This window comes from Eulemur rufifrons, chromosome 27 (genome assembly GCF_041146395.1).
Source record: "Eulemur rufifrons isolate Redbay chromosome 27, OSU_ERuf_1, whole genome shotgun sequence".
Classification (NCBI taxonomy): Eukaryota; Metazoa; Chordata; class Mammalia; order Primates; family Lemuridae; genus Eulemur; species Eulemur rufifrons.
In genome coordinates, this window is record NC_091009.1 from 31,116,642 (window position 1) to 31,140,236 (window position 23,595).

The 23,595-nt window shown below is 56.0% G+C and overlaps 1 protein-coding gene across 3 annotated transcripts in view; it reads right to left on the minus strand.

Annotated features, from left to right (window-relative positions):
- Window positions 1-23,595, minus strand: part of NAV1 (neuron navigator 1) — a 160,043-nt gene that overhangs the window by 128,506 nt on the left and 7,942 nt on the right. For all 3 annotated transcript variants that reach the window (XM_069459276.1, XM_069459277.1, XM_069459275.1), the window contains exon 3: window positions 7,784-8,578. In XM_069459276.1, coding sequence (XP_069315377.1) covers window positions 7,784-8,578 — 795 coding nt within the window. The remainder of the gene's footprint in view (window positions 1-7,783; window positions 8,579-23,595) is intronic.

The following is a 23,595-nucleotide window of genomic DNA, read 5'->3' on the forward strand; positions in this document are numbered from 1 at the left end:
AGTCTTGAGGCTCCTGGAGGGAGGAAAAGTTCAAATCCTAGCTCTGTTGTTCACTTGCCTCACTGGCTTTGGGCAGATTACCTGTATTTCTGCCTCAGTTTCCTCATCTGAAATACCAGGATCACAGGATTACTGTGAGCATTAAGAGACTCCTTATACACAAGAAGAACAAGCCCCTCATGCGCACCAAGTGACCGACAGACGCTGGTTTTCATTCCCAGATTATTGCATTCTTGAGCCTCATTTCCCATCCCAGAGCTCCTACGAGGCAGCTCCTCAGTGTAGGGACGCTGGAATCCTAGGCCCCATGGCAGCTTGGGGACCCTGCAGAGAGAAGGCAGGGCCTCCTGGGTGGCTGCCAGCTTCCCCCAAAGAGAAGGGCCTGTTTAGCGGGTCACCAAGGGCAAAGGGAGCCCGTGTCCTCAGAGTCTGCGGAGTAATCAGCACTTACAGTGCTTTTCTGGGAAGGAAGCCAAGGAGTCCGAACCCCTGCAGTCTCTGCCTGGGGGTCTGTTTGGGGGAAGTTGTTCCACCACGGTCGTATTTCAGACTCTTTTAAACCTGCCCGGCTCTTGCAAACATGCACACAAATGTACCTTTAGTATGTGCATATGTGCCGGAGGCCAGTGAGTGTGTGTTTATATGCACGGATCCGTGTGAACACATACCATTCATTGCACACCCGGTGTTCACACCCTGACACCCAACCTCACCCAAGCAATAGCGGTATATGACGTGCCCCAGAACCCGTTCACCCAATACCTCTCACGCAACACTTGCCTACTGCCGGCTCGCTCAGCATCACTATCTTCCTACTCAGCCCAAGGCCACAGCGGACAACCCTGGTTCTCCATGGAAACAACTGGAGCTTATGACACTCAACCTCACAGACCAGACCACACCCAACAGCAACACCAAACCCAGGTAACCTCCAAGACACCCCTGGGATTGCACAGGGACAGACGGGGGAGCACGTGCCACACGACAGGGCTTGGGTCTGCACTTGGTTTCCGCATGTCCCGCTCGCAGCAGCGAGCACCCCGAGAGTCCCAGAGCAAGGGCTGCTACACAGAAATTAGAAGACGCTGTGGAGAAACCGCCCACTCCAGTGGCCCCAGAATGTATCATTGAGATGTCTAAAATAGATTTCAGGATGGCTCAGGCCAAGGCCTAGCCCCTGCCGCGCCTGGCTGCCTTGCTGAGGTTTGGCTGGAGCTCGCCTGGCGAAGAGTGTTTCAAACATGCGACGTACAACAGCGCTGGCAGCAAGAGCCTGGGAACCGCTGGAGCCAAAGCTCTTAGGGGTGAACCTGTAACCTGCAGACGGGGCATGTTCTATGCTCTCCGGAACGGGCCTGAAGGGACCCCCACTGGGACCACATTCTCCCCTAACGGGAGCTTCCCATCCCTGCAGTGTGCCCCTCCACATGCCAAAGGTGTAAGGTCTGGTATAAAAAAAAAAAAAAAGGTGCTTATAAAAGATGAAAAGCACGAAGCCCCACCCGCTGACACGGCACACACTGCTGCACCCACACGGGACAGCCACGCTGGACATGCCCATGGCACAACTCTGTTCCTCTCTCAGTCTCCTGTGCGAGATAGAAACAGGTCCTGGGGCATCTTCCCAGTCTGCACCTTGACCTCTGTTGGTCAAAAGCAAGCAGAGACCTGTGTTCATCGAACACGATGGGACCGAACCCAGAAGGCTCTGGTGTCCTGCTTCCTGCAAGGGGCCAGTCCCCAGAAGCAGCAGTGTGGGGGAGGGTGTGGGAGGTGGGGTCTGCTTCGAGGCTGACCATGCAGCGTTCCATGTTCCATGGGCGACTGTCAGAGGGAACCTCCCCACGCTGGGCCTGGCCCCTGCCCTTCCCGCGCATGAGAGAGAAGGCTGCAGGCTCCCGGGACATCAAACACATCTGGGTAATCCAAACAGGGTGTGGGGGGAGGTCGGCCAGCGTAAATGAGAAACATGTGGCGTCCATTTCCCCTCTGCCGGCTGGCTAGCGCGAGGCTTTGGGGAGGAGAGCTTCCTGGCTGGGCCAGCAGAAAACACAGCCAGGTGCCGTGGTCCCCAGTAGAGTCACTGTGAGATGCAGACATTACCAGGAGGTGGGAGTGGGGTCCAGGTGGGGAGCTGGACTCCACTGGGCCCAGGAATCAGGGCCAACACCTAGCAGGTCTTGTTCCAACAGAAAAGACCAATGGAAGGAAAATGAGAAGAGGGGCAAAGGGAGAAAAGATGACATGGAGCACGGATAGGTGTCGGACCTCAAATATATGAAAGGGGATTCTGTGAAAGCTTCATCTGTAAGGATCTAGGCAGCAAATCTGGATCCATGGGTGGAAATTTTCAGAAGACAGAAATCTGGCTCAACAGAAAAAAGATCATTCTAATAATGAGTACTTTCCAGGAAAATAAGGTAGTGAGCCCTCTGTCACTAGGAGTGTGTAAACAAAACACCCACCTGCCTATGATGCTATAGAGGGATTAATTTTGGCTTTAGGTGGGTGGTTCAACTAGACAATTTCATTCTGGGGTTCTATGAAATCCCAGGCAAGGGTGAGGGAGGCAGAGCGCTGCGTAGAGAGAAAGGCAGTTCTCTCCCTCTGGCTACTGGGGAGACACTGCAGGGAGCTGCAGGGGCAGACCCGTGGGGTGCTGAGCTGCAGGTGTGGACCCTGAGGGCTCTGCTCCGCCTGGTCAGTGTAGCACTGGCTCCCCTTTGAGCCCCTTGGAGCAATCTGCACCTTTAGCCCTGCGGGTCAGAGGCTGTGGGGTGTGGGTACCTGTGTGCTGCAGAGAAGGGTAAGAGTGGAGGTTAGCAGAAGAGGAAGGCTCTGGGGCTGGCAGCCTGGGGAAGGGGGCAGGGCATAGAGGGCAGGTGGTTGCCACAGTATCACACTGGGTGGGGTGAGCTGTGGGGGAAGGAGGGGGGAGTAGGAGGCAAGTGTCGGGAAACATCCCAGGATGCCAGGTGACTTGGTCCTGTTACCCATTCAGTCCAGGTCTAGAACGGGCCTGTGGCCTGGGGCTGGAGCCACCAGGGATGGTAAAAGGCATCGCCCTGGCTTGTTTTATGCTTCAGGGAACCAGAGAAGCTCTGGGCACTTCTGCCCTCTCTGTACCTTCTCCCCAGAACGGGGCCCCAAGCCCTGCTCACCCACCCTTGCATCACTCTCAGGAGCAGCGTGGTGGGCCACCATACGACGACAGCCTCGGCTGCAGCAATCTGAACAAGGCAGTGCTCAAGGAGAGGAACAGGACGTGGGTGGGGCCCAAGCCTCACCTCGGAAGAAAACATTCTGAACACTGACGGTGGGGAACACGGTGAGAAAAGAAATGCTCTCCTCAGTGCTAACCTTGAGAAGGGCAGGAGGCCTCAGGGCTCAAAGGCGGTGTGCCAGTTCCTTCCCCACACAGGTACATGCTCACCTGCAGCCCCGGCACCTTGCCCGGCCTTTCCTTCAGCCTGGGATCCCACAAGCCTCCAGTGCTGCCGCTGCCCAGGGAAAAGGCGGAAGTGAGCTTTGTCCTCACGCTCCTGCTAGGCCTCCGGGCACCCCTGGAGGGAATCGGGAGTGTCTTCCCGTTCGGAGCCTCCAACCCAGGGCACTGGAAGAGCCTGCTACCATCTCCAACCACTCTGGGCCACGGCTCTGCAGTCCTTCTTTGGAGAATTCACAGTCTCTCCTCTACCCACCCTGCCCCCCAGTGCACTGAATAAAAAGGGGGAAAAAAGTGTTGGTGGAAACATTTCCTACCCCCCCAACCCTGCTACTCAAAGCATCCCAGAACCATTCTCTGGAGTAACTCCCTCCCACCCAGCCCCAAAACCCCACAGCAACCAACTGGCTTAGAATCCAACAGCTTCCTGCCTTTCTTCCTCATTTCTGCTTGGCCTGCGCTTCTGAGGGCCTAACTGTTGTCATGGCAACCCCTGAGTGGGTCCAGACACCTTCCCTGAGGAAGTGGGACCAGGAACTCCAGGTTCCTGGGTTCTTCTACACCCTGACCCTGGGCAGTCTTAGCTGTCCCACTTTGTCCCCTTTTCCTGGAGGGTTGAAGGGGGAAACCTGAACATCTGGGGAGTCAACAGACTGATTTTGCTTTGAGAGCCTCAGGCCCCGGGCTGAGGAAGTGGGAAGAGTGTGGTTTGGGATGTTATTGTAGTACAGACAGTCCCTGACTTCCAATTTTTCAACTTTACGATGATGCAAAAGCCATGCACATTCAATAGAAACCGTACTTTGAGTATTCGCACAACCATTCTGTTTTTTACTTTTAGTACAGTATTCAATAAATTGCATGAGATAGTCCACACTTTATTATAAAATAGACCTCGTGTTAGATGATTTTGTTCAACTGTAGGCTAATGTAAGCATTCTGAGCACATTTAACATAGGCTGGGCTAAGCAATGATGTTGGATAGGTTAGGTGTATTAAATGCAGTTTTGACTTATAATATTTTCAAGTTGTAATGGGTTTATCAGGATGTAACCCCATTATAAGTCAAGGTGCATCTGTATTTAATTGCTCTGTATTGATATAGGCTCTGTTTAAGCCACCTGGGACATTTTCAAGGTCCGATCGCCTTAATCTGCATCCTCTTCCCACCCTACAAGGTAAGGATGAGCCATGGGGGGGGTCTCTTCCACTCACAAACGGGGAAGTGAGTCCCGGAGGAGATCACAAAGCTTAGACCTTCTGGACAGGGAGCTCAGGAATGCGGCCTCCAGCTTAGCCCCAGACCCAAGCCAAGGTCCTGGCAGCCGTTCACCTGGGAGCCAAACTGCCTGATGTGACTACTGGGCCAGGGTCCAAAGGCATCTGATCCCTGGAACTGGCCCATTTTACCTTGGGACCCAGCCTCAGTCTTCAAAGTTTCTAGGGTTCCGCCAGTGGGACCCCAGTTACTTGGCAGCTTCCAAGGTTAGACAAGAAACAAGGAATCGGCCTAGACCATCGGGGGCTCCAGCTGATTTCTGGGAAAGGGATGATCAGGTTTCGGTTCTTCCCCTTCATTCCAGAAAGGTTCTGATTTGGGGCTTCCTCATTCTCACCCCTGCTCTGTGCCTCAGAAATTGGCTATGGGATGGTGCCAGGAAGCCAGAGCCTCACAGCAGGACAAATACCCAGTGTCTTCCGCTGCCATCCTGAAACATCAAGGCAGCCATTCTCCTCCCCAGAGGCCACCCTGCTCTCCACCAAGGCCCTGTCCTGATACCTGGAATACCTTCATGGGCTCTGGGAGGCTGATCCCCTCTGTTGTCCCCTCCCCCGTCCCCCAGGCAGTCTGCCCTCCACCCCCACCTTCACACAAGAGAAAAGCTTTGCTTGGAGGGTGCCAGCCCCGCCTCCCCTCCTCACCACCATTTGAGGCCAAGCTCTGCCCTCCTAGGGCCTGAACCAACACCGCCCCTTTGGGTCCTCTCAGCGGGAGACGGTCCAGCAAGCTTGGCAGAGCTTCCGCCCCTCCTCCCCCACCAGAGAGCTAAGGCCGCAGCCCCTCTGTGGGGCCATCAGGGCAGCTCTGGTGGCCCGTGCCCAGCAGACACAGCCCTGGTCGGGCCCCTCATTAGCTGCTGACCCTCCCTCTCTGGATCAGGCCTCCCAGGAAGAGCTGTGACCCAGCACTCAGGAGACACACGCACAATCTCCCTCCCACCATTAACTCAGAGACGACTGTCAGGCCTCTGCATTTCCCCGGCTGGGGAGTGGAGATGTTCTGTGCTCACCTCCCAGGTTGCTGAAGGGTTCTGCGTAACTGCGTTGAGAACTGTCCACTGCTGAGCTGGAATAAGGACTCAGTTTCTCCCCTCCTGCCCTTCTCCCCACCCCCCAGCCAGCACAGGACTATTTGTCAGGGTCACTGTGGTTATCACCTCCTGAGAAGCAACTAAGGGGGCTTAGATGGGCAGCCAGCTCCCGGGGCAGTGTGGGGACTTCCAGGTCTGGGGAGAGCCCAGATTAGCTAAGTCATCCCAAACAGGTAAAGCCCTGACCTTGAAAACAAATCCGTGCCCTCTGCTATTCTGTGCCTGACACTCCCTCCACCATCTCTCTCTCAAACACACACCCCCCTCCTTCTCCTACCCTCCTCTCAGCCCCTCAGCAGGCCTCCCCTTCTCAGTTCCTCTCCATCATAGGGCCGGCCGGTTTCACTCTTCCTATAACCCTCCTTAGTGCTTGGAATTTATTTATTTTTTCCTTATTTTCTGTCTTGCCCCATTAGACTGCAAGCTCCTTGAGGACCGGGCCCCTGAACAGCTCAACCCAGCACTGGGCACAGGGGTGGCACGGTCTCTTTGCAGAGTGAGGCCGCCCAGTCGGCTTCCGCACCCACCCACCCATCCCCCGCTGTCAGGAGGGGCTCTCAGGGGGAAAAGGCCCCTCTGCGGCCTGCTACGTGGGGATCGAGGATCGGTTCTCAGGAGGTCCAAATCCTTGCTTGCCTCTGTCAGGGGACCCTTATCCTGGTCCACACTGGAGTCGGGGGGCCCTGCGAAGATTGCAGCAGGCCGAATCCGCCTCCTCCCGCTTCTCTTTCCCTTCTGTAGGGCCGCCAGGCGAGCTCCTCCATCCCCACCCGCCAAGCCCCTCACTCCCGTCACTCGGCCTGCAGACCATCGTTCGGTCCCGCCCCTTCACACGCGCGCGGACACGCCCCTTCCCAGCCCCCAGCGGGCGGGCAGCCTGCCGGGTACCCGGGAAGCTCGGGTCCCTTGGCGCCGGGGGGACCCACATCCCAGCCACCGCAACAAGTCCGCGCAGCCACGGAGGCTCGCCTGGGCTCCAGGCCTCGCCGCCCCCCTCCCGTGGCCCCAGCACGACCCGTGCCGGCTCCAGAGCCACGGCAGCCTTGCGGCCAGCACGTCCCCAACCTAACCCTCTCTTAGGGCAGGGGTTCTCCAGGGAAAGCAAGCGCAGTTCCGGGGCCCGCGCCGGGTTTTTCGCAAGGACTCTTCAGACTCTGAGAACAATGGAGCAGCTCTCTGTGCTTCCTCTACCCGAGCAAGCTTTGTTCCTCCCTTCCCGCCCGCTCCGCTTCCATTAGCCAAAGGGCAAAGGCTTCCCGGTCAACAAGGAGTCTCGTAGCAAAAGTCCAGACCTTTCCACACGCCCTGAAGACCTGGGGGCCTGGGGGTTGGAGCCAGAGCCAGGGCTAAGGTACAGGACGCAGCCAGATGCTCGCAGCTGGCAGCCCGCCCGCCCCCTGGCCCCAGACGCTGCTCTTTGCCAGAACCCCCACACCCGGGAAATCCGACTCGCGCTCCCACCCGGGATCCACAGAGGAAGTGGAGCCTCAGCTGTGTTCCAGGGCCAACCAGCTCTCACATCTGCTCGCCCACATCTGTCCTCTAGCTCGGGGCTCCCACCGGACGCTCCCCGAGCAATGCTGGATGCTAGGACCACACCACAACTGACGTCTCCACCAGCCCCAGATTTTGCCATAATGGGATTTTGGGCTTTAAAAAGGAAGCTAATGGGCTCTATTTCTAAGAACCTATGACCCCCACCCCATTGTCCAGCCTCATCCCAGGCAGGCCAGAGTAGAGCCTGGGCTCCCGCCCGCCCACATCTTTAAGATGCACTTTAGCCATGCGCATCTGGAGGTGGGCCAGCTCTGCACATCTGGGCGCAAATGCCCCTCACAACCTGACCCGTGATCAGCAGAGCCTACGGGAAGGGGGAAGGGGAGGGCGCTCCGCTTTCCCCACACCTTCCCCAGCAGCTGGCCTGGAGAAAGCCAGGGGCGGGGTGGGGCGGGGCGGCAGGACTCACCCAGCATCTGGCTGAAGAGCAGCTGCTCCAGGTCGCCCAGCACCGTCACCACGAGCTCTGGGTCCACCTTGAGGAAGGCGCGCTCCTCCTGGCCCTTGGCGGAGGGCACGGGCCCGGCGGAGCCCTTTTGCGCCTTGGCCTTGCTGGAGAGCAGCTCATCATCCGATTTGCCGTCGTCGCTCACGGCCGCCTCAGGCGCCTTGCTGAGCGGCTTGACCTCCGCGTAGGGTCCTCGGGGGATCCGGCTCGGCTTCCCCAGGCTGGGCGCAAGCGGAGCCAGGGGGGTCTTGGCGCCGGCGGCCGGGCCACTCTTGGCCTGGAAAAGCGAGTGCTCTGACTTGGACAGCGTCTTGGACATCAGCGGAGCCTCGCGGCCCTTGGACCCCACCTTGCCCAAGCCCTTGGGCGCCTTGGCCATGTCGTCGCTCCACTCGGGTTCATAGAGCTGCAGCTTTTTCTCGGAGTCTGTGAGGAACGAGAGGTTGGTGAGCGACTTCTGCTTGCGCAGGTTGGAGGCGGGCGGCCCGCCGGGGACACGGCTGTCCACGCTGCCGGACTTGAAGACCTTCAGCTCAGCCGCGCTGGCCTTGGCCATGCCGCCGCCGCCACCGGGCGCCTTGGCGCGCTTGGGCAGCATGCCTTTGCCGTCCGCCGCTGCCGCCTTCCTGCCGGCGCCCCGCGGCTCGTCCGCGCCCTCGTCCCCGCCGCCGCCGCTCAGCTCCTCCTCGGGCTGCGCGCTCTTGACGCCGCTGCCCAGCATTCTGCCCGCGAGGAGCGCATGGACGATCCGCGCGTCTGCAGGCACGGGAGGGGTGCGGGGGGCGGGAGCGCCGGGAGGAGGAGCGGGGGATGGGGGAGAGAAAGGACGGAAGAAACCGGGGAAGAAGGGGAGAGGAAGGCGGAGGGAGCGAGGGAGGAGGCAGGGAGGCAAGCCGAGGGGGCAGGGGAAAGAGACGCAAGGAAGGAAGCCGGGAAAAAGGAAAGAGCACGGAAACCGTGCCGCGACGGGGCGGGGTCGGAGGAAAAGGGGCGGGGCGGGGGAGATACAAATTAAAATTTAAAAATCAATCGAGGGAAGGAGAGAAGCCCCGTGCGGCTCGGCGGGCGCCGGGAGGTGCTTGAGTGCGCGGCCCGCCCGCTGTGGGCAGCGCCTGCCGGGCAGCGCCCTCGCCGCGCCCGCGGCCGAGCGGAGGCTGCGGGCTGCAGCTCCGGGCGAGGAAGGAGGGAAGGAGAAGGCGGGGAGCAAACAGGAGGAGGGGAGGAGTGTGCGCAAGGGGAGGGAGGTGGGGGAGAGAGCGTGTGTGTCTATTTCTGGCTCGGGAGGGGGAGGTATGAGCGTGCGGAGCTCCAGGGGCGGATGAGTGGGGGTGGGTTCTCTGGTTCTCGGAGGGCACGGGTGGCCCCCTGCCGCGTCAGGGAGAAAGCTCTGCTGAGATGTGGGGGTGCAGGTAAAAGGGACTGAGAGAGCTCAGCTGGGGTGAGGGAGGGCGAGTGGGGCTGTGGGGCCCGGGGCAGCTGTTGGGAGGGGGTGGGAAAGTGATATCCAGGTTGCTAGTTCCCCACCCCCAACCCCAATCACTGTTGGTTTTCCCCCAGGAAACTCCCAGTCCCACCCTACTTCAGTCTCTGAGGCCCAAGGTTGCCCTCCTGAGCCCAGGAGGTAGGGGACAGGGGTAGGACACCGGTGGCTTGGAGAGACAGGGTCCCAGGTTGGGATCAGGAGACTGAGTTCCTTTTCCAATTGACTGCATGACCTTGTCAAAGTTACTGAACCCCTGTCTTCTCTTAGGGTGGTTGAAATACCAGCTTCATGAGTAAAAGGGCTTTGGAACTGTAAAGCCCTATGTCAAAGCTAGGGAATCAGGAGAAGGCTTGGCACTGGGTGCGTTGTCTGCCAGAGCTAAAGGAGGGCTAGAAAGCAATTTAAAAGATGCTTCCCTAGGCCTTCTCCCTCCCTGCGCCCCGGTCCCAGGGGAGAGGGAGAGGGTGGAGGGGGAGCAAACCCCAGATAGAGTAGGTAGCAGTTTGCCCAGGACTATAGCTCAGTAGAGGGGACACGGCCTATCCTCCCAACCTGGCCTCTCAGGTCAGGGCCAGGTTGCCTGAGAAAAAAGGCTCTTGGAAGAGATGAGGGACAGGAGAAAGTGGAGGGGAATTCTCTGAAAGCACAGCTTGCTCCCAGGGGGGGCAGGCCTCAGATGGAACCACACACTGAGGACTGTAAATCCCTAAGAACTTTCTGCCAGAATGCGCTAACCATCAGATTCCCCCCTCCAACCCTGTCCCCGGCTTCCATCTCTCTACCTCCCTTCTCTCCTTCCCCTAGAATCTGAGGAGCCCTGTATCTGAGTCTCATGGTTCACTCACTGTCCTAGCACCAATCATCACAGGCTGCCTGGTGTGAGAGGTATTTGTGTATGCGTCTATCTCCCCCACCAGCACGGGGGTTCTCCCTGTGCAGAACTGTGTCTCTCCGCACCTTGCATGAAGCAGGTGTTGTAACTGCGTTGGTTAAATGGATATGGAGGCCTCAGCCTTGTCTATCAGGCCTGTACCTTGCATGACTCCTGGGTCCTGGTGGTATCCCAGGACTCTGCCTTACATGACCCCGGGGCTGGACTGAGAAACCATAAAGTCTGCGAGGACAGGGATCTTAGCAGAGAGAACACAGAGTTCTCAAGCAGAGAGGTGTTTGGTCAGAAGCATGGACCCTTGGCTGGGCCTTGGAGATACAAGGAAAGATGGAGATTCTGCCCTCAAGGAACTCAAATGTCTGGCAGGGAATACAAGATAGACAATACAAGACATGGGAAAATAATAATCCTGTCCCTGTGAAAAAGCAGTGTCACACACACCAACACATTCATCACAGGCAGACAGACATAGGTGTGTGTATCCTGACTGCAGGAATGACAAGAGGCACTGCCTTACGGGAGCAGAGGAAAGGGGTCGGGTGCAGAGATTTGCCAGAAGGTCCTGTGGCAGAGGGCACAGTGCAGCCTGGTCTCAGAGGCCCGTGCCCGGCACTTAGGAAGCTCAGGGGTAGAAGCAGGGCTTGTGACTCCAGATAGGAAATGACACGCAATGAGGAACTGCTTAAAGGGATGTGAGTGGTGTCATGCCAGAACTTGGCCAGGGCATAGAGCGCGAGGCCAATCATGGGGTTCCGTCTCTGGGTACACATGAGGCGCTCATGCCCAGCCGCTCAAGCAAGGGATCAAGCCCCACATTTGGTGCCAAATCTTTGAGCAAGCATGGCCACGCCCTTCTTCCCCATCCCCAGGCAAAGCATCATTTCTACACTCCTCCTCCTTACTCATTGGTCATTCTCTAATTTACACAAGATGCCCCTAATAATTCAGTCATGTGGGAACCTCGCCCTTCCTAAAAATAGCTATTTGAATATCTGAGGATAGCTGTTCTCTGATTCACCAGGTTGCAATCACTCTTGCTTACTGTCTCTGTGTTCTCTTCCTGCACGTAAATTCAGCTCATCCTTAGCCGACACCATCCTGGCTGCAGAACCTTATTCCCACTGTGCCCCCTTTCACCCGGTGTGCCCTGCTGCCGGCAAGCCTGCTGCTCCCTGCCGAGGTGTGATTTGGCCCCTCGTCTCTGGTACCCGTGTCTGTAGGTTTGCTCCTGTCAAATTCTTTAGAGTTGCTGTGGAACACTGTTCCACTTTGTCCCCCTGCACATCCTTGTCCCTGGATGCCCACTGCCCTGGGACCTGACTTCCTCCCTTCCTGGTTATCTCAGGCCCCCATGTGAGCTGGGTTTCAGCTGGGTTCTCTCTCCTGTCTTTATTTCTCTTTGTTCGTCTGTACCTTCCCTCGTGGATATCATATTCCCCAAATCCCAAGTCCTTTTGCTGACTTCAATTAACAGCTCCTGAAAACTTGAGGAGAAAAGAGAGCTGTCCAGGAGAGGTGCAGCCTCCTCCCCACCATCTAAACCTAGTGCTCCACACTCCCTCCTGCATGAAATGCCACCTGTCAGTTCATGAGACGGAAAACACTTTCTGGGCCCATCTTGTGAGTTTATTCAGTGCTGATCCCATGGAGTGCCCGTCCTTCCTGCCCACGCAACACTGCTCGCCTTCACACTGTCATTCTTTAAAGGGACTTGCCATGGCCAGGTGGTAGTCCCTTTAAATAGTCATCGGGGCTGGGCACAGTGGCTCACACCTGTAATCCTAGCACTCTGGGAGGCTGAGGCAGGAGGATCACTTGAGCCCAGGAATTTGAGGCTATAGTGAGCTACGATGACACCACTGCACTCTACCCAGAGTGACAGAGTGGGACCCTGTCTCAAAAAAAAAAAAAAAAAAATGGTCATGGAGCATCCAGGAACTTTCCAGTGCTCCCTAATGCGACCTCTCCTTCTATCTGGCTCTTTTTTGATTCCTTTCACATCCCCTGAGTTTCCCACTATCCTCTACTGCAGTGGGAGAGCTCTGCTACCGTGGCAACAGCCATTCCAGCGTCAGTTTATAAAGGCAGTATGTACAGTGTTTTCTCAAGTGATTCCTAAAAAGAGAGGGACCGGTCCTGTCACATTATCCCCAAACCCAGCCCTGAACCCCTCCCAGGCAGCCACTTTCCCCTTTCCCACCCTGCGAGGCCGACAGCCCATGAACTGCCCGCTGCAGAGAGACCCTGCAGTCAACCATCAACAGAGGCTGTGCGGTGAGGAGGGGCCCGGCTGGGCAGGCGGTGGGTGCCAGTGAGGCCAGGAACCTGGCCAAGGGGATCCTGCCCAGTGTCCAAAGAGGAAGCGGGGAAAGAGGCTGCTTTGGAACCATGAAAGTCCCCAATCCCCAGCTCCCCAAAGACCGGCTCATCACCCCACTCCTCTCTCTCTAAAGGCACTGGCAGTTTCCGGGATGGAGATAGGATGAGTGATGTGACCACATCTGTTGACCAATCACTTAAAGCAGTTTGAGGAATGAAGACACAGGCATACAGCCAAGGAAAGGCATGCTGTGTGACTTTACATCCTCACACCCCTGCAATCAGAAACGGATGTATCTGAGGGGGTCTGTGGGGGCTCTGGGGGCTCTGCCTGCTGGGACTGGGTTAGGAGAGCTGGTGGGGGCAGTGGAAGAGAAGAGAGGGTGGGAAGGAGGGCTAGGCTGCCTCCACCCTGCTGACCTTGAAAAGTGACCTTGGAAGAAGGGAGGATCTGAGGGAGGGAGTAGTGGGCAGGTGAGTCCACATCTGGTCCCTCCAGGGCTAAGGGCAGAGCAGGGACTAGGGGAGACTTTTCTTGGTTTCTGTGCCCACAGTTACAACCTGGAGAGCAAGGGGTAGGAGCCCGGCCACGTGGCTCTGCAAGCCTAGCCCACCCACCCTGGCCTAGCGTGGAGTTGTCACCCGCCTGAGTAACAAGCACTTCCTTTAAGTTTTCCCTGCTTAGACCCCTAAGAGGAAGTCTCTTCATCGCCTCCCTAGCAGATTCCGACCCCTCTGCCTTTGGGGAAAACCCTCCAACCATCGGTCCCCACTTCCTTCTGCCCTTTTCTCCACCGTGTCATTCCCCCATGTCACTCTACCTATCAGCAGGGTCCCAAAATGTGGGCAAGGCCAGGCTAGAGGTTGCTGAAATCCCCAATGCCCGAGCGCAGTCTTGGCTGCATCAGCCCAGCGAGCTCCCCATCACCCGTGCCTTGCTCAGCGCCAGCTGCGGTGGGTGCTGCAGGACACAGCAGAGAACAAACGGACCAAACGCTTGTCCTCGTGGAACTCACATTCTCATGGGAGGGACAGACAGTAAATTAGACAGAAACGCTAGCTACTAAAAAGTGCTAAGGGAAAAAAAAAACAAAGCGAAAAAGAGAACATGAAATGTCCAGGGGCAGGGGTTGAACTTTCGCTGTGGTGACCGAAGAAGGCCCCACTGAGAAGGTGACACCTGAGTAAAGATGTGAGGGAGAGAGGGCGCAATCCACGTGGATATCTGGGGAAGAGATTTCCAGGCAGAAGGCACAGCCTGCGGAGAGCAGATCCCTTAGGGAGCGTGCGCCCGGCATTCTCCAAGGAAAGCAAGGAGACCAGTGAGGCTGGAGAGGAAGGAAGGGCGGGGACAGTGGCAGGCGATGAGGTCAGAGGGGTGAGGGGAGGCCAGTGCGTGGAGGGCCTTTTAGGTCATTACAAGGACTTGGCTGTTAACTCCCAGCAAGATGGGAGCCACTGGCAGGTTTGGGGCAGAGAGTGACATGACCTGGCTTGCTCTTGAAAAGGTCACTTTGGCTGCTGTGTGGGAGCGCACTGCCGGGCCCATGGGCAGAAGCAGTTGCAATCGCCCAGGTGAGAGATGACGGTGGCGTGGGGCTGGGTGATGACCGCTGGCAGTGAGAAGCAGGCAGACTCTGGATGTATTTTGAAGCCATTAGAATTGGCTGATCGGCCAGATGTGGAGAAGAGAGGGATCAAGACTGTCCCCAAGGATTTTGGCTTGGACAACTCTAAGATGGGACTTGCCATCAATCAGGATGGGGGAGACTCTAGGAGGAGCTGGTTTTGGAGAAACAATTGGAGCCTTCTCTTTTCCCCAGCCCTTCCTGAGGCCAAACGCACCCTCTCTAGGACGCCTTCCCTGACGCTCCCCACGCGCCCACTTCCATGAGTTCCTACCGCCGGGGCCTCATTCATCATCCGCTCACTGGTGCTTCCCAAGGGGCCATCTTTGGTGGAACTTTTTCTCAAAATTCCATTACAGCTCTGTGCGCACAGTGTGCTCTCAGAAATATTTGGTGAATGACGATTGATTAAATGAATGAATGCGTGACTCGGAGCAGATGTGTGGGGGATTGTAAACAGCAGTGACCTCTTAATACCCCGTGGCGAGAAACGGTGCAGCTGGCGTGTGGAATGGAAGCCAGGCTCCCGGGATGGAGTCCCAGCACATCCCTCCTCTCTGCTCTGCAGCCCTGGGCCAGAGGGAGGCCAGCTGGCCCTCTCCGTGCCCCTTTGCGGGAAGCTCCGGTTCTTCAGCAGAATGACCCTGGGGCATGCTGGGCTGAGACCCTCTCCTGCACCCAAATCTCTGGTCTGCTCAGAGGCATGGGAGGAGTTTGGTTGCCCCCCTGGGAGACAGGGGCAAAAGTGGGCAAGGTGTCCTCACAACCTAGGCTCCCTGGCACAGGCAGTAGTCCCAGATGGGACTTGAGCCCCACCCCCACTCCCACAGCAGAAGAAAAGAGGACAGTGGACACAGTGGCCCAACACGGATGCTCTGGTGGCTCACACCTCCAGGGCCGCATCCAGGAAGCCCTCCTAGATTGGCCTACTTGCTTCCTAACAGCCCAGCCACTACCTTTGTTTTGCCGGGGCACTGGCAGTTGAGACACTTCTGTGGACCCTGCAGGGCCACGGTTCGCCCTCTCTGGCCCTCGGGGACTCCCTGAGCTCAGGAGCTGGGGAGTTTTCTTCTGAGCCGCAGGTCAGGTGTGTGGGCTCAGGAGAGACCTGTGTTGTCTTCTTGTCTGTTGGGGAAATGAGCTGAGCAAACTGAAGGCTGGGAGCAGAGCCAGGGGTCACGGGCCTCCGTCTGGCCTCTGGCTCAACCATCTCAGGGGAGCTTTTAGAAGGGTGGAAATGCCGAGAAATTCTGCGCGACAGTCCACATTCCTCAGAGCTGACAGCTGCCTGGACACATCTTCCCTACACCAACAGGGCAGGGACGGAGCAGGGATTAGCCTGACTGTCATGAGAAAGGACAGGGCAGGGATGAGGACCTGAGAAGGAAAACAAGTCACCTCTAGCCACACGAGGAAACGGGACCAGAGCCTGACCCAGTGTCCCCAGCGGGAGGAGGGGGCTCCCCAGGGCTGGGAGGGGACATAGGCCCTCCCTTCAGAGGCAGGGTGCTCTGGCTGTGCAGCCCCAGAGCGAGGAGGACCTGTGGCTGAGGGCTCCTGAGGGGCCTGCTCCAGACCTGGGAGGCGAGGACAGGAGCTGGTTCCCAAAGGACTGGCCCCTCCTTCAGCCATGGAAGTCCCAGCTGGCCTCAGGGCTGGGCAGGTCCAGCTTAGGGCTGGGCTGCTGCTCCTAGTTCTACCATGTGTTCCGGCCCCTAGACTAGAACATGGGACCTCTCTCTCTTCCTTGTGAGGCTGGATCTCAGCAGGGGAGCCCTGGAGGCGTCTAACAGGCACTGGGTTTCTCCTTCCTCTTCTTCTGAGGAGGGTGTCGTTGAGACCCCCCCCTTCTCCTTTTAAAGCCAGAACTCCATGATCTCCTGCAGGGGGGTGTATCTCTGACTCAGTGACCTAAATGGCCTCCCAGAGAAAGACAGTTCCCTGCCCCCTGGAATCTGGCAGCCACATACATGGTGCTCAAGCCACCCTGGCTTGACCCACCTGGTAAACTTGTCCCCTAACACTCTCCTCTAAATGCCCCTGGTCCCGCTGACCCCACCCCTGCACCTTTGCTTTGCCCTGCCCTTCTGCCTGCCTTTTCTTATAGGAGTTCAAGTCCAGGTCACCTTTCAGGGCCCAGCTTCAGAGCTACCTCTTCTAGGGATCCTTCCCTGACTGCCCATCCCACACGGCTCTTTCCCTTCCCTACCCGCTGATGACAGTCACGGGCTACGTAGTCACATTCTGCCTGCTTAATCCTAGGGAGACATTCTCTCCCGCCAGCTAAATTGTAAGCCCCCTGCATAGGACAGTTAGTAGGGACTCAGTGAGGCCTGTTGAACTGACGGGCAGGGGACCTTACAGTGACTAAGCACCTCCTATTGCCAGAGACCCTCTTAGACATGTCACACACATTATTTCATAAAACCCTATGAAGCAGAGACGACCATTACCTTCATTTTATAGAGAAATACATTGTCCGAGACCACATAGCAGGCTGCTGGAGGAATCAGAGTCTGCATACAGGTCTGTGTGTGCCCCACACCTTCCTATAACTTCATGCTATTACCATGCAGCTGTGCTCTGGGGACTTGCTTAATAATTGCATGTGATACAATGTAATCAAGAAGTGTAGGCCGGGCACAGTGGCTCACACCTGTAATCCTAGCACTCTGGGAGGCCGAGGCGGGAGGATCGCTTGAGGTCAGGAGTTCAAGACCAGCCTGAGCAAGAGACCCCGTCTCTACTAAAAATAGATCAGCCAGGCTTCGTGGTGTGTGCCTGTAGTCCCAGCTACTCGGGAGGCTGAGGCAGGATGATGGCTTGAGCCCAGGAGTTTGAGGTTACTGTGAGCTATGATGACGCCACTGCACTCTACCCAGGGCAACAGAGTGAGACTCTGTCTCAAAAAAGAAAAAGTGTAAAACCCCCATAACTGGAAAGTCTGGGGTCCTGGAGGAGAAAGAGGGACTGGCTACTGGAAGGGGAGTGGAGAAGGAGAAGGAAGGCCCTGTGTCTCCTGCCAGTCCTGCGGAGGAGCCTCTGCAGTCCAGACGCCCGTTGCACCAGAGGCTGCGTGGTCTAGGCCCACAGCCACATTTCGACCAGCTCTCACAATGCTGGGAGTGAGGCGAGGGTGAAGGATTGTCCCTTTGGACAGAGCTGATGGTCTGTAGCACCACCAGTCCCTTCACAGCTCAATTGCATGACCTCCGTCCTCGGGTCCCAGTCACTTTCAGTGGACTTGACAGTCCCAACAAGTCTAGGCCCCTCCTGGGGACTTCCCTAATCTCAAGTCTTGGGGATCCTGGGCTCTCTTCTTGACTTGCTGTGTAGCCTTAAGGGAATACCTACATTCTGTGAACTTCAGCTGGCCATGCCGGAGACTCTCTACTCCCTCTGCTCACGGGCTTCTAGCAAGGAAAGGGCAGGAGGAGAATACCTAATCTAGGATACTCTGTCTAAAATTGTACTCATTTAAAATCACATCCCTCTGCTCCTCGGGCTAATAAAAAGCTCAGGATAAGAAGTCCAGATGTTTCCCACATGTGCTTTTTCTATATGCTGCCATGGAAACTGTCCCATACACACTGCTGGGGTGGCCATTACGTTGGGCCCCAGATGAGCTCTGCACCACCCAGGTACATCACCCTTAGACCAGGACCTGCCCAGATCAGTTGTCATGGCAACCACTGGCCTGCGAGAGGGAGCTTCAGGCAGGCGGAGGAAGAAGGTCGTGTGCGCCCGGGGCAGTGCCCACGTGTTGGATGAGGCTGCTGTGCGGGCACACATCCTTCAGTGTGGGCAAACCCAGGGTCCACCCTGACCTGTTCGTGCCGAATTGGTTGTTTTAAAGGTCATTGAGTCGATATGCAAAGTGGGACCTTAAAGATAATCTTACTCAATGTCCTGCCTGAGGTCATCTGTAATAAATCCTCTTACCTCACTGTGGGCCAAGTAAACCCAAAAACCTGGTGAAGAAAAACTCACAACCCAAACCCGAGGTTGTCTTGCCAACAGAGTGATGACATCACTACCCCAGAGCAGAACTTCTGAACCTGGGTTCACAGATTGGCTGCAGGAGGTCCATAGACCCCACGATCAAATACAAACAAATGTTGTGAATATGTCCATTTGCCTGGGGGGACATGATGTACATCAGTCAGGTTCTTAACGAGGTCTTGACTCCAAAAAGCTAAAGACGACTGCATGAGTAAGGAGAAACCTTTGCCCACCTTAACCTGAACCAGCCGGGACAGCGGTCTTAAGGAGACCTGGTCTTACTCCCCTGGAGAGAACACCATTCCCACTTTCTCAGTCGGCATCTCTATGCTTTATTAGGGTTTTTGTTAGGTTTTTAAATGAGGCATTAAACGTCACAGAGGAATACTGTGGACTCATATTTCAATGAATTTTAATAGAATAATCACTGGCAATTACTTGGCATATAAAAATTGCTCTGCAAATGTTAAGAATATTCATTGGTGTGAGGGTGGGAATTTCAATGCCATGCTGAGAACTTCGGCTTTCACAGGGCGTGACGTCATCACAAGGAGCTTGCCGCCTCTGTGTCCCCTCCTGCCCCCGTGCAAACCCAGATTCTCCAGCAGGAAGGAGGCAGTGAGCCTGCAGTGAGCTAGCTCACGGGGGCAGCTCCTGCCCCTGGGCTCTGAACCTCAGGCTGCTCTCCCTCCACTTCCACTCTGGCTGAGCTCGCCTCCTGCCTGGAAGTTCTCTTATCTATCTGACCTCAGTCATTCACGCTGCAGAACATTTCCTGCTCCTGCCCTCTGTGGAGGGAGAAGGATTTTCTTGAGAAAAGGGATAACTAAGCATTTCTCTGCTCTCCCCTCCTCCCCGGGCCTTGTCTGCTCTGGGGTGCAAAACCCCACACTCGCTGACCCTTCCTGGGTCCCGATGTCTAATTATCTTTAGCTCCCTCTGAAGCGAGGACTCCCACCGCCCCCACCACCCAGGAGCCAAATGGAGGAAGGTGATTTTTGGTTCCTTCGCCCTTTTAAAGGAGGAATATTGTGACTGGGGGTGATTCTCAGCACTTACTCTCTCCGGCTATTGTGTCTGTGTCACCGCAGTTTCAACTGCCTTCCCCAGAGCTGCTTCCGTGTCAGCCTGCTGGGCAGCCTCACAGTGGGGAGTCTCTCAGCGGGGACCCTAACCCTCTTACTAAGGGTGTGGAGTGGAATGGGGTGGGGGACGATATGTTCCAATTTCTGCCCTTTCAGTGGTGCTGGAGGGAGGAACTGTGGCCTTGACCGTGACTGGCCTTGGAGCCAGCGCTCCTTTGAGATAAACCCCTACAGGATCTCCCAGAGAGACCCGTGCTCAGAGGTCGTGAGGCCAACGTTTGCCCAGGCACGGGGCAAAGACCTGAGAAGTTAGGTCTTTAGGGCTGCACTTGAGGTGAGGCTTGGCTGGATTGGCCGGAGAGGCAGGGAAGCAGCAGGGGTGGAAGTCTAGCAACTAGTTCCGCCCCCCATGGCTGAAGCTCCAACTGCTCCAGCTCCCGTATAACTAGCCCTGACCTCGTATGGGGCAGTCTGATCTGGGGAGATTCCTACGAACCAGACCAGCTCTCCCTAAGTGCCCTTTTCTTCAGGACCTTCCGTGGCCCATCGGCACACACGGAACTAAACAAGGGGTTGGGGGTTCCTAGGAAGAACCAACAGCTCATCTCAGTTGGAGAACTGAGTCTCCAAAAACCTGCCAGGAGGAAGCCAACTGCAGGATAGACAGGCACTGTGTGGAAAGGGTAATTCTCTAGGAAAACCACAGGGGAAAGCTTACTTTTATCTACTCCAGCACTGGGGCAGGTGGGCAGCCAGACTGCATTGTTTGTAGTCCCAGGCAGTGTCGTGAAGCCAGAGCTCTGCTCCTGCGCTCTGGGGAGGGAGACATGGTCCGGGGTTGGGGCTTCTCCCCGGCCACCGCACAGACCACGTACATCCGTGCCGGGTGCACACACTGCCCAGTTCCAGACTCTATCATGAGCCCCTCAAGGGCAAAGGTGTTGCCTGTTTTGTCCATAAATGTATCCCAGGCTTCTAGAATAGCACCTAGCGCATAGTAAGTGCTTAATAAAAATTTGGCAACTAGATATGAATTCCCTCTGGAGTTGGGCAATACAGAGGCCCTGGTGTTCTCAGTGCAGCAGGAAACAAGGAAGCTAGGCCCTGTGAGCACTATGTATTTTGAGCACTCACAGTTGCAAAAGCCATGTAGAACCACTCACACACCTTCTACGGCGGGAGCAGGTTGGGGAGGGCCTGGGCCAAGGGCAGCCCTGAGGAAGCAGAGCTCCAGCCTGTCCAGCCCCTGCTATTCTTGACACTCTACCAAAATGGCTCCTCCTGGATGACATTCACTGCCTGGAAATGAGTCCCATCCCCAGCCAAGTGCTGTCTCGAGCAGTCACTCGTCTCCTCCCTTCTCCAAAGAAAGAGAATCCAGATCCCTGCAGTTTCTGTTTCACACCCCGCCAGCAGGTACCTCAGATGACCTTGCTTCTCTGGCCTCCTCCGTCATGGTCGGTTCCTCCCAAAGGCAGGCTCTGCCACGCCTGTCGTCCCATTGCCTCGCTCAGCTTCCCTGGGCACCCCCAGACTGGAGACATCATCCCCTCCAGTGAGCTCATGGCATGTATGGCCAAGAGCATCACCTCGGATGGCCGGCCGCCTGCATTCAAACCCTGCCTGGGCCACCTTGGGCAAGTCACTCAACCTCTCTGTGCCACAGTTCCCTCGTCTGTGAAGTGGGTATGATCATAATAGCACTCTCCTTAATAATAAATAATGCCACACATGTATTAAGCAGTTACTACATACCAGGCATTCTTCTAAGCATTTTACCTATATCGATGCATTTCAAGTACTGTTATCATCTCCAATTACAACCGAGGAAACGGAGGCACAGAGAGACTAAATGACTCACCCAAGGCTGCACAGCTAGCAAGTGAGGAAGCTGCAATGCAAGTAGGAAGCTAGGCTCCAGCCCTCATCCAGCTAGAAGATCACAGGTGCTTATGACAAAGCCCGGTTCACAGTAAGTGCAGTAAGTGTCAGCTGCTGCTATTAGTGTCATTAGGCCCTCCCAGCCCAGCTCCTGGAAGTCTGCTTGGTCTCAGATGGCTGCTCTGTTTATCCAAATAGAGTCCCCGGAGACCCTCACACTCCCACACCGCCTCTGCCCCACCGTGGCACCGGCCCGCTCCAGCCACTAGAACATGGCTAATGTCATCTGCCCCTGAACTTGTTCTGTTTTCTAGTCAATTGTCTGCACATCCTCTCTCCATGGATGGCTGGGACATGAGGCTCATCTTGGCCTGGAAGTCCCCAGAGGACAGGGAACACAGCGGTGTGAACTCAGCATGAAATGAGACAGGTTGGGAGTGACAGAAATGCCAGTGACATCCTGCGGCCTGCTCGGGTTGAGGGAGACTCAGCAGGGGCTGTGGCTCACTGACGTCCCCACCACTGGGCAGAGGTTAAGAGAGAGAGAGTTGAGCTTGGACAGTGTGCAGTTAACACAGTGAGGACAGCGCGGGGGACAGAGAGAAGAGTGTGACCCTTTGACAAGCCTGGGTTTGAATCCTGGCGCAGCCACCTAGCTGCATGTCCTCAGCTAAGTTTTATATAACCTCTCTGAGCCTGAGTTTCTTCGTCAATAACACAGAATAATAACACCACCTTCAAAGGGTTATGTAAAGTATTAATGAAGGGCTTCATACAAAGCACCTAGCACTGTGCCCTGCACATAGTAGGCATTCAGTAAATAGTAGCCATTATTGCTGTTTGACTATTTTAACAATTGGGGAGTCAGAAGGCAGTGGTCCTGGTTTTGCTGCACCCCCTAACCCACCATGCAGTCTCCAACAAGTCACCTCTCCCCTCTGAGTCTCATTTCTCCCCATTGAAAATGAAGCCAAATTTGGGTGATCTGTAAAGTTCATTAAAGCTTTGACCTCCTATGTTCTTGGATTCCAAGTCAGTTGTAGACCTGGGATCCTTGGATTTGGCCTGAAACTCCCAGAAGAGCATGGTGGGATTTCATCACTGAGCCGGAGCCCACTTAGGGGCCCAGAACAAACTCCTCTCTTAGAGAGCGCAGTTACCATAGCTCACTCCTGACCTGGGCGAGGGAACACCAGCTTTGCAGGTTTTCTTAGAATGAGGACTCTTCCTGCTCTATTTCAAATCCACAAGACATGAAAAACTTAACGATGGCTTACAGATGGAGTCAGCCTGGCTGGATGCAGTGGCTCACACCTATAATCCTAGCACTTTGGTAGGCCAAGGCGGGAGGATTGCTTGAGGTCAGGAGTTAGAGATCAGCATGAGCAAATGAGACCCCATTTCTACAAAAATTAGAAAAATTAACTGGACGTGTTGGTGCGTGCCTGTAGTTCCAGCTACTTGGGAGGCTGAGGCAGGAGGATCACTTGAGCCCAGGAGTCTGAGGTTGCTGTGAGTGGTGATCACACCACTGGAGCCTAGCTGGGGCAACAGAGCGAGACCCTGTCTTAAAAAAACAAAAACAAACCAACAAAAAAATCCCACAACAAGATGGAGTCAGCTCAACAAGGGACAAGAAAGAAGAAGAAAAGCAAAACAACCCCAGCGTGAGGCCAAACTGCACACTGCTCCCCCCCCCCCCATTCTATATTTGCATCAACCCTCGCGTGAGGAAGCAGGGAGGGGCCCTGGCTGGTTCCCCAGTGACACATGTTACGATGAGAAAAGATCCCTTCATTATGTGTCCACTTAGTGTTTGTTCAAACTTGCCACAAAGTGGAAGTAATTAAGGAATCTGTGTAAACCTCGGGGCGACCTTTCCCAGTCCTGCACACAGCCTCACACACGTGGGCATGCGGTCACGTCAGCCCTGGCTGCCCCTGGCCGTCCAAATTAAGATCTGATGGTGGTTCGCGCACTGCCCGGTGCTGACAGCAACCAAAGGCCGTGAGAGCAGCTGGGACCGACACTGGGCTCTCACCAGCAGAGCCAGGTGGGCCAGGGGAGGGTCAGGGCCCACGTCCAAACCCCTGTGGGCTGGGCATTTGCTCACGTGCCCCAGGGCAGAGGCAGAAGGAGCAGCTGTTTGTGGACAGCCTTGGGGACATACGAAGGCCATCCCCAACATCCTGCTTGGAGGCAAGTCGCCATGGACATTCTCTTCCTGCTGTGTAAACATTGCAAAGTCTTGTTTGCACTCTTATTTCCAGAGTCTGGGCAGAGTGAGTAGGAAAGTGGTAGAAGGCTGGGAAAATTCTTTGGCCTTCTATCCCCTCAAGGACCCTATGCCCCCTCCGCCAGATGCAGGGAGCGTGGAGGCCAGAGGGGACCATGGTGGGAAGAGGGCGGGGGATGCTGGCAAGACTGGCGGCCCCTCCTCAGTCGGTGGCGCGAGAAACAGGCTCGTGGGGGATAAATGAGCT